General features: G+C 39.6%; 1 protein-coding gene across 1 annotated transcript; it reads left to right on the top strand.

Moving 5' to 3' along the window:
- Positions 1 to 31: 31 nt before the first annotated feature.
- LOC124117686 (mesencephalic astrocyte-derived neurotrophic factor homolog) lies at positions 32 to 7,664 on the top strand. Its single transcript, XM_046479671.2, has 4 exons — positions 32 to 416; positions 1,274 to 1,398; positions 3,249 to 3,390; positions 4,167 to 7,664. Exons 1-4 carry the CDS (start codon positions 311 to 313, stop codon positions 4,355 to 4,357), a joined length of 564 nt encoding a protein of 187 aa, XP_046335627.2. The 5' UTR covers positions 32 to 310; the 3' UTR covers positions 4,358 to 7,664.
- The last annotated feature ends 3,902 nt before the right edge of the window (positions 7,665 to 11,566 follow it).

Below are 11,566 nucleotides of genomic sequence, written 5' to 3'. Positions count from 1 at the left end.
GAAACAACCAATCAAATTTCGCCAACTGGACTATGGGTGAGGGAAACACGTCGACTACACGCGAGTTGACTAGAATTGCCGGGTACACGCGTGCTTGTTGAAATTCACTGACGTGTACGTGTGTAAATTGTGTTGAATTTTCTCAAACGTGTTAGAGGACGTGCTCCAGGTGTATCATAAGAAGTCTGATTTCATAGACCGAAGCGACAGGACGAATTTAAGACAAAGCGAACAGTTTTGTATAGATCTGTCACTGAATTGACATTTAGAAATTTGAGGGAGTGTGATTGTCTGAAAAAAACATACAGACATGCTTCCTACATTGAAAGTTGGGGTTGTCCAAGCTTTTTCGCTGTTTGTGATTTACAGTGTCGCAACAACAGCTTGGGCAGCTTTGAAAGAAGGAGACTGTGAAGGTAAGGTATTTATTGAAGTTTGAATAATTAACTTGATACGTTCTACTTCATAAAATTCATACCGAAAATTCAGAATCTTAGGGGTCACTAAATCTTGGTTCGATTAAGGCCAAAATGAATTTGATCTCATTAATTTATATTTGAATTTAAAGTGTTTTTCAATTAGGCTATTTATGAAATTCTTTATACTGTTATGGTAGTGGATTCAATAATGACAATAGTTCTTATCTTGATTAGGTACTACAGAAATGGATGTGAGTGAATTATGAGTTATGATAGTTTGTAAACAACATATCAATAGGATTCAGTATAGATGTTTTGTAGACTTGGTAGAACAGAACAGATAATGGAGTTTGTTCATAACCAAAATACTTTTAGATCCGATTCAGGTGATAACGATGACATAACTGATGAAATATTGAACCAATATGAAATATTAAGAGAGTTGCATTATTATATATAGATCTATGATTTGTTTTGATTCACAGAATGTGATAATAATAGTACTAAAGATAGATTATTGCAATATTGATAATTTGTTTCAAGAAAAAGGCATGAGGCAACACATGCATGTTCATTTTCTGAGAGAAGCTTGAAATGGATCTTTATCTCTCTGAGAAAGCAAATTGATGTTTAAAACTTAAGGAAATGGAAAATTTGTGAACAGATTATTGCTAGCAATTGCTAAGTTTTCGCATATATTTGAAATGGAACAGAGACCATTAGCCTGATTGCACACTTTCAGTTTTGGTCAATAAAAATATATATTTGTTCCTGTGAAAGTTAGATTTCATCATAAAGATACATGTATTAATGTTTCATACATTTCCAACTGAGCATTATTTCTTTTTTTTCAGTTTGCATCAAGACTCTGAACAAGTTCACAGATCAATTAGCGGATGCAGATAGAAAATCTACAGATTTAATTGAAACAAAGTTCAAGAAATTCTGCAAGAACCTTCGTTTGAAAGAAGAGAGATTTGTAAGAATCTTTTAATCATGCTTTTGTGTATAGAACGTAAGACACTTTGTGCATCTCCTAAGCAGAACATGCAGAAGGGCATGGGGTTAGCATGGGTACTCCTCATGCTCTCCCTCAATAACGGGAAGATTCCGTGGTAGAACATGTCTTCAGCAACCCATACTTGTCGTGAAAGGCGACTATATGCTTGTCGTAAAAGGCGACTAACGGAATCGGGTGGTCAGGCTCGCTGACTTGGTTGATACATGTCATCGATCCCAATTGCAAGGATTGATGTTCATGCTGTCAATCACTGGGTTGTCTGGTCCAGACTCGATTATTTACAGACTGCCATCATATAGCTGGAATATTGCTGAGTGCGGCATTAAACAACAAACAAACAAAACCTCAACGAGGGGATGGTTCTGCCCATCTTCCTGAGGCAAGGGAGTCAACTGCATGTTTATATATAAAGTTCCAGTTTCCAACCTTGCCTGCAGCTGGTAACTTTTCTGTCAGGCTTCATGAAATTTTCTTCCACTTGCCCAACGTGTCTGGCAGACAATGTTATGACTACTTACATATTCAGTTTTTCGTAGTTTCTCAAGTAATTGTTTGCATTATTATCATGATTATACCCATGACCTATAGGGGCAGGGGTATATACAGTGATATAGTTATACCAATGATTTCCGTCCGTCTGTCCTGTTTAGGACATTTTCTTGTGTGACATATAACTTCAAAACTACGACACAGATTCTTTTCAAACTTGATGACCACTTTTTATACCTATAGGAGAGGTTCAGTGTAAGGTTTCATTTTAATATTTGGACTAAAAGTACAGCTTTTTAAAAAAAACAATGCATTAGAATTCTTTTTACATACACATTTTTTTCCTATAGCTGGAAAGCCACTGCATGGATTCTTTTCAAACTGGGGGAACAGTTTCCACACAAATTTAAGAGTTGAAGTGCAATGTTTAATTCTGATCTGCATTTTCCGAAAAAAATATGATTTTTTCATCTTTGGAACGTAGGAAATTGTGTTACTTCAACTTTCATGCAAGCTGTAACTTAAAAACTACTTCATGGATTTTTTTCAAATTGGGGGTACAGTTTCTATACCAATTGGAAAGGTGCAGTGCAATGTTTGATTTCGATAAGAGAATTTTCTGAGAAAATATTGGAAATATGTTGGATTCGAAGTCGAGGGTATAAGTGAGCCCTGCCAGCACTAACAAAGATCAGAGGACATCCCATTACGTGTCACATCAGAACGACCTTTCATCCAGCCAATCAGTGTCCCTCACCAGATCATGACAGGACAGTCAGCGGTAGAAACTAACATTTTTGGTCCACTAATCCTTATAATGATAATATTTAGCAAAAACCTTAAAAATGGCAAGTTTCTACTAGTCCTTATGATACCTTAACTATTGGGCAGTTTGGCAAGGACTATAGGACTAGTGCCAATTTCTAACCCTGACAGTCGTAATGTGTTTTCTAATCATGCAACCTCAAATTTTAACATGGGGTATTCCCAACAACAGTTAGAGGCTTTATGACTGAATCCATGCAATCTGGGACATCTATTAGCCGTTCTAGAAGTTCTTTTTCAGATTTCAAATGTTTCATTATTATCGAGAATTTTTCAAAATATGTTTCAAAGCGTAGTCGCCAGTTTGAAACTATGGCCGTAATGCATGAGAAAACTGCCTTCTGATTGGCAAATGTCGACTTCGTGTCATTCATTCCATTTGTCGTTTGCAAAAGGTCGGTCTGATGTGACTTGAGTAGAGTGTCCTCAGATCTTTGTTCAGCTGATTTGAATGAGATTGTATGTATTTCTATGGTGCACGCTTCATGTTTCAGTGCTACTATGTCGGGGGTTTAGAGACCTCGGCAACTGCCATCCTCCAGGACATCTCCAAACCAGTGAGCTTCTACAAACCCAATGAGAAGATCTGTGAAGACCTTAAGAAGAAGGATAGCCAGATCTGTGAACTGAAATATGGTGAGTTCTTAGTCGTTAATTGCACTGTGGATTTCCACAGCAGCATGAGAGGTCCCAGTATATGACCGCCTCCGTGGTCTAGTGGTAGAGCGTCTGCCTGGAGAGCGGAAGGTCCGGGGTTCGATCCCCGCCTCCGTGGTCTAGTGGTAGAGTGTCTGCCTGGAGAGTGGAAGGTCCGGGGTTCGATCCCCGCCTCCGTGGTCTAGTGGTAGAGTGTCTGCCTGGAGAGCGGAAGGTCCGGGGTTCGATCCCCGCCTCCGTGGTCTAGTGGTAGAGTGTCTGCCTGGAGAGGGGAAGGTCCGGGGTTCGATCCCGGCCGTGTCATACCAAAAGATGTTAAAAGATGGTACTTGTTGTTAGCCTGTCTGGCGCTCGGCATTAAGGGGCTGAAACAAGGACAAATGACGTAATAAGCGCCCACAGCGATATTTGCTAATATATTAGCTAGTGAACAATCCCAATTAGCACCCCTTCCGACTTGGTTGATACATGTCATTGTATCCCAATTGCGTTGATCAATACTCATGATGTCAATCACTGTATTGTCTGGTCCAGATTTGATTATTTACATATAGCTGGGATATTGATGACTGCGGCTGTAAACAAAGAAAGAAAATATAAAAATGATAAAGCTGTAGTACCTTATGTGTTCCTGAATATTTTCTCCATTTTTTTACCAAGACATATCTTTCATAATTAAACAATCAAAAGTGGTTATGCATGATTGCCAGTTGATATTGGTTAAAATTATAACACAAAACATTTTATATCCTCAGATAAGGAGATTGACCTTTCCAAGGCTGACTTCAAGAAAATGAAGGTCAAGGAATTGAAGAAGATCCTTGAGGGGTGGGGTGAATCGTCTGCCTGCAAAGGATGTGCCGAAAAATCAGACTTCGTACGTGTTATTAAAGAACTGATGCCCAAGTATGCCCCCGAGGCTCACAAGAAGAGGGAGGAGCTTTGATCATTTTGTCGTTTTAGAACTTAATTTTCATGAAAGGGTCATTTCTGTTACATGTATAACACAGATTTGCATACATCTAAATAATACAACATAAATATTTTAGGTTATTGCTAAAAAATGAAAGCATATTATTATACGAAACAGGATTTGATCGTGTCATGGTAACTTGACTGCTAATTCTTCTGATATAACATTGACAAAAATTGAAAGTCTGTTTGAACATTCTTGTGACCGTTCTGATACACAAGAAACCAGGAAAAGGCTTTTTTGGATAAAATTTATTGTGATTTAATTTGGGGTAGTGTTGTTGTAAATGTGTTCATTTGTTGCATATAGGTCCAGGTTTGAATCCTGACATCGGGAAAGTTGATAAGAATTATTCATGGTGTCCCTGTATGATATGGTAACACTTTTCTTGTGAATTTTCTGTTTCATGCGACTTGCTGTTGCATTATTTAAATGTATGCACTTACGTCGTCTAAGTTATTTTGTTATGACATCGTTGACATGAAGCATGTACGTTTGTTAATACTGTACATAAACTTTCTCATGCCATCATCATCGTGTGTAGCCATGTTAGTTCATTTGACCAATTCCAAATTGGACCGTAATTCTTTTCTGGAGAATTGGTTTAAAACCATGTGATTTAGCCTTGCCATCCACAAACTGACACCATTGATGTTGTGCAGTTCATTTGACAAATCCAATTTAGAAATTAGCAGTGTTCTGTCGAGGCAGTGGCCTCGCGGGATTCTCGAAATATTTTATAGATTGGCGCATGATATATACTCTCAGTGGGACAAGGGGCGCATTCATGTAGATGGGTTTATTTATATAATTATAGGAGTCACTTACTGACTCAAAAACAGTTTATATCACAAGACAGCTGCTTCTATTTTGAATGTAGACGTCATGATTTTAGTTGCCTTATGCATCTCAATTTGGTTGAAAGTCATAAATGGTTCATTCAGAATTGAGTATACACATTTTTTAAATCTTAATATCTGTAAAAGATGTCCTGTGAAAATTCCGTGTCTGGCTAAGGGCGTTAATGACCTGCATTCCATGGGTTTTTAAGTTTTATGTTATTGGAGAGTTTGACCTCACAAGTTTTGAAAATGACCCTATGTATTTATGCTGAAGGGATCCCTGTCCCCAGTTGGTCAGTGTCTTGGCAGAACACTGAATTAGTAAATCATTTCTATGAAATCGGTTAGAACCGTGATGTCGATTGAAGTTCTATCAACCCAGCAATGACCATTGTCACCTCATCTGCGTACATTGGCTTAACATATCATTGTGCATCACGTGTTGTCAAGGGTCGAGAGGGCAGTGAAGGGCAAAGACTACACCAGACCTGCTTTCTTCTTTCATTTCTGATCCCAGATACCATAATATATTTATTTAATATATTCAATACTTTGTGATGCAACAATACCAATAAACCAAACCTGTCAACATTTTTACCTTTCTCATGTTTTCTAGTTTAAGTTTGTAAAGAATATACTTTAATCTCCTCTTATAAAAAGTCATTATGATCATCCTGTTTTTTTAAGGCATCTTAAGAATGATTGATGCACACACCTTTCGCTAGTCCGACGTCACATTGTTTTGTCACCTATTTCCTTAAATGTTACGTCATTGTATACTCCCCAGGGAGGTGAGAATGATAATTTGAATGCATACAGATCCACTGGTTGGGGAACAAATAAACCGTATCTTTGAGCAGATACTATTATCTGGATAGGTACATTATATAAATGTATCATAAAAATAATCATTGGGAATTGTTATGTATGTAATCTTCATGGTAGGCCTTTCCTTCTGGTTAGGTCGGGGTAGCCTAGTGGTTAAAGCGTTCACTCGTCATGCCAAAAGCCCGGGTTCAAATCCCCACATGGGTACAACGTATGAAGCCCATTTCTGGTGTCCCCCGCCGTGATATTGCTGAAATATTGCTAAAAGCGGCGTAAAACCATACTTGCTCACTTCTAGTTCATGGGGGGCCCAGTCGTCTAAGGCGCCACGATTCGCTGTGCAGAGTTGCGTCCCTTGGGCACGCCAGAAACCTATGATTGTGGGTTCGAATCCCGGTTCGCCCCGATTATGTTTCTAGGTTTGTCAGCACCGAAGTGGTAAACTTTGGGCTTTCCTCCCACATTAAACTGACACGCCGCGATATAACTGGAATACTGTTATGGCGTTAAACCCAGCTCACTCACTCACTCACTCTGGTTCATGTATTTGTTTTATCCTAGATCTGGACCATCACTATGACTGTGTTGTACCCACTAAGCAGTGTATAAAGACATTGCTCTCCATCATGGAGTCTGTGAAGCAGATGGGAGCCAAGTGGGCAGACCTTGGTCTGTCGGCACCATACATGGACTTCTCCACACTTGCGTAAATCTACGACCCAAGTTTTCTCCCATGTTGGGCCACATGTCTACAGCAGTAGAAACTACTTTCTATTGCTTTGCTACAATTGTTTGCAAGAAGGTTTGGGTCCCGTTCCACAAAGCGATCTTAGCCCTAAGGTGATCATAACACCCTTATTTTAACATAGGCTTATGATAGTCATAGCGCTAAGATTGCTTTGTGGAATGGGAGTCTGGTTAGCCTCGATAGAATTCATGCTCAGTGGCCCGATCCACAATGTGATCGTAGCGCTACGACAATCATAAGCCAATGTTAAAGTAAGGGAGTTACGATCACATAGCAATGGAGCTCTGGTTTCTTTGAAGTTTGGGAGTTAAGGTCAAGTCCTGTCTGCCACTGAACATTGGATTCAGAGCGTAGAAAGAAATGATCTGACCACATCAGCTCAGTGTTTAACAGTATGTGTTGAGTGTGTGATCTAAATATTAATATGTCATTTTGAGTAAACCCTTGTTTGAGCTTTTTCTTGACTTAAGACCTGTATTTTCATATTTTCAAGTTGATCAAGCTGAACTTCTGATTACCATGGAAACACGAATTCGTGACATTTAGAAAAATGTTTTCATGATACCAAATACCTATCAGAATTTATCCTTCCTTGATGTTATTATTTATTCATGGCTGTATAAACCTTGTCTGAAAGAGAACTACTTGATTGAGAATGTCGGAATCATTGTTGAACTTCAATATCAGCTCATGTCGTCCACCACGTTCTTGAATGAGTATGCACTTGTAAATTGTGTATAGTTGTCTTGGTGTAAATGTGTTTATAGAACTTGAAATATTAAGCTGCATGTAAAGGGTGTCAGACAAGCACAAGTGAAAGAATACAACTTATTTTGGGACATTAAACTTGTTAACTACTTCATATCTCGCAGTTTTTATTTAACATGTTCAGGGTTGAACTGACACAAATATTGGATTATGAAGCATTCATGTTGAGATTGAAACAAATGATTTACACTGCAAGTCTTGGTGGTCGCCAAAAAATATGGTGAGTTCTTAGTCGTTAGTTGCACTGTGGATTTCCACAGCAGCATGAGAGGACCCAGTATGTGACCGCCTCCGTGGTCTAGTGGTAGAGTGTCTGCCTGGAGAGCGGAAGGTCCGGGGTTCGATCCCCGGCCGCGTCATACCAAAAGACGTTAAAAGATGGTACTTGTTACCCTGTCTGGCGCTCGGCACTTTGGGGCTAAAACAAGGACTGGTCAGCTCGGAGTCAGTATACTGTGTCTGAGTGGGGTATTCTTGTTAAACTGCGGCATGGTATCTCATCAGTCCGGACTAGTACAAGCAAACACACACGTACATGCACGTCGCATTATAAGTGCAATAATCTTGGACACGACGTTAAACCCATTTCACCTACGGTATTCCTAATTGTGGGGATCGATGTTCATAATGTCAACACTGGATTGTCTTGTCCCGAATCGATTATCGATTTACAGACCGCCGTCATATAGCTGGAATATTGCTGAGTGCGGTGTTAAACAACAAACAAAAACAAATCTATTCTGGTTAGAAATGCTCTCAATGAGTGTCAGTGGTTGACATTGTGTAAGTGCTTTGTGTTCATACTTCATAGCCCTTGTGATGTAAGTAGATTAGCATCTTCTTTGTTGGTGATAAGGACACTCAGCTGATGCCTTCAGTGTTGAACTCCACATCACCCTTTGGGGGTACTCACATATACATTGTCAGTCAGGACCGTGGGATTTATTTACCTTAAAAAGTGTTCAATGTATAATGAAACTCAACACACTCACACAGTCGTGCCCATTTTCAAGTTAGTAAAGCCTCAAAGAAAAGATGTGTTTCCCCATCAGAATAAAATATTTAGGAAATAATTTTGGCAACATGACCATTGCTGACTTGATGAGAACAAAAACAAAACATGACCTTCCTTGTTTTGACATTTGGTTTTATTATATAGATCATTCAAGCATGGTAAATACATATGGGAAGTGACTCTACCTTATCAAATTTACAGACGAGTGCAGTTGGAAACAGCTGGAACAAGCTATGCTGAACACTATTCCAACTCGCTGAAAACTGTCTGACTTCAATTACATGTAACAACAATCATGCTTCACATTTGATTGGAACTTGAAACTATAGCAGGGCTGGATGTAAGGAACTTGAAACTATAGCAGGGCTGGATGTAAGGAACTTGAAACTATAGCAGGGCTGGATGTAAGGAACTTGAAACTATAGCAGGGCTGGATGTAAGGAACTTGAAACTATAGCAGGGCTGGATGTAAGGAACTTGAAACTATAGCAGGGCTGGATGTAAGGAACTTGAAACTATAGCAGGGCTGGATGTAAGGAACTTGAAACTATAGCAGGGCTGGATGTAAGGAACTTGAAACTATAGCAGGGCTGGATGTAAGGAACTTGAAACTATAGCAGGGCTGGATGTAAGGAACTTGAAACTATAGCAGGGCTGGATGTAAGGAACTTGAAACTATAGCAGGGCTGGATGTAAGGAACTTGAAACTATAGCAGGGCTGGATGTAAGGAACTTGAAACTATAGCAGGGCTGGATGTAAGGAACTTGAAACTATAGCAGGGCTCGATGTAAGGAACTTGAAACTATAGCAGGGCTCGATGTAAGGAACTTGAAACTATAGCAGGGCTCGATGTAAGGAACTTGAAACTATAGCAGGGCTGGATGTAAGGAACTTGAAACTATAGCAGGGCTGGATGTAAGGAACTTGAAACTATAGCAGGGCTGGATGTAAGGAACTTGAAACTATAGCAGGGCTCGATGTAAGGAACTTGAAACTATAGCAGGGCTCGATGTAAGGAACTTGAAACTATAGCAGGGCTGGATGTAAGGAACTTGAAACTATAGCAGGGCTGGATGTAAGGAACTTGAAACTATAGCAGGGCTGGATGTAAGGAACTTGAAACTATAGCAGGGCTGGATGTAAGGAACTTGAAACTATAGCAGGGCTGGATGTAAGGAACTTGAAACTATAGCAGGGCTGGATGTAAGGAACTTGAAACTATAGCAGGGCTCGATGTAAGGAACTTGAAACTATAGCAGGGCTCGATGTAAGGAACTTGAAACTATAGCAGGGCTGGATGTAAGGAACTTGAAACTATAGCAGGGCTGGATGTAAGGAACTTGAAACTATAGCAGGGCTGGATGTAAGGAACTTGAAACTATAGCAGGGCTGGATGTAAGGAACTTGAAACTATAGCAGGGCTGGATGTAAGGAACTTGAAACTATAGCAGGGCTGGATGTAAGGAACTTGAAACTATAGCAGGGCTGGATGTAAGGAACTTGAAACTATAGCAGGGCTGGATGTAAGGAACTTGAAACTATAGCAGGGCTCGATGTAAGGAACTTGAAACTATAGCAGGGCTGGATGTAAGGAACTTGAAACTATAGCAGGGCTGGATGTAAGGAACTTGAGTTAACTTGCACCAGTGCATGCTGACATGAAAACCGAGGCATCAGACAACCAGGTTGCCCACTGGTCCCATCAGTTTATCAAAGTTGTCACTCATTTGAATCACACAATCAGCCATACCCAACCATCGCAATGGTAACAAGATGGACATATTTCATGAACAATATGCAAGTTTAATAATTCGATCATCCCATCATGATATAACTACCGGTATCACAATAAATCTATCTCCTGTCACCTGACACAAGAACAATGGACCTTCTTCACCAAACAAACCAAGTGGCAATCCAATTATTTCTAAATACTGTAATTCGTGAAATTAATGCGTCTCCAAAAGAATGCGAACGCTGGCCCCTTGCCAAAAATGCGACTCAATATGAATGCGACACCCCCCTCCTCTCAAGCATCAGTGGATATGTTATCTAAAGAAAATGTCCTCTGACAGGTTTACAGGAGAATCCTCATCCTTACATTAATCCAATCACACACCAAATAGAACTGCTTATTAGCGCTGAGTACTGTACTTCCGCTAAAACAATGCATGCGTGTCGGCCTTTGACGCAGTCGCAAAGAACAAAGACACCGTGTTGGGTGAATGGCACTGTCTGGACTTGCAGGTGTGATCAGTGATGACATAAGTGTGTAGAACTCTTGTCTTGACCTCAGCAGTGACAATTCACAGGATGTAATTAGTGTTTGAATGATATTGTTTATATACTTGTTACAAGTGCTGCTCAATAAACAGTGATGTTGAAAACATAGTTGTTTGTTTTCAATGTATGTCTAAGTTGGTATTTCTACTATACAAAATGTCTTATTGCTGATATAAATGCGATGTTTAATAATGCGAGCCAAGACCACTCGCATTTTTCGCATTTAATATACGCTCGCGTTAATTTCAAGATTTACAGTATATCAACAATACATGCATAACCATGATAAAGGCAAAAAACAGCTTGTGCCACATGCAGTAACTCTTAAGTTTTCTTTCACAAGGCAAATATCACAGTTACATCTCCAAATAGTATTCATCACAACATATTGCCAGTTCATGTAGTATCAGAATAGAGAAGAAGAAGAAAGAAAATCACGTTTAGGTGCCTATTTCAGAAATCATTCAACCTCATTTGACATTACATTCAAAATGACCTATGGTAAACTTTGATTGGTTGGTTGGTTTGTTGTTTAATGCCGCACTCAGCAATATTCCAGCTATATGACGGCGGTCTGTAAATAATCGAGTCTGAACCAGACAATCCAGTGACTAATATCATGAGCATCAATCCCTGCAATTGGGATCGATGACATGCATCAACCAAGTCAGCGAGCCTGACCACCCGATCCCATTAG

The sequence above is a fragment of the Haliotis rufescens genome, unplaced genomic scaffold, assembly GCF_023055435.1.
Source record: "Haliotis rufescens isolate VD_foot unplaced genomic scaffold, xgHalRufe1.0.p SCAF_16, whole genome shotgun sequence".
NCBI classification, from domain to species: domain Eukaryota; kingdom Metazoa; phylum Mollusca; class Gastropoda; order Lepetellida; family Haliotidae; genus Haliotis; species Haliotis rufescens.
Note: the sequence above shows the minus strand (reverse complement) of the source record. Positions and strands in the feature narration are given on the sequence as shown.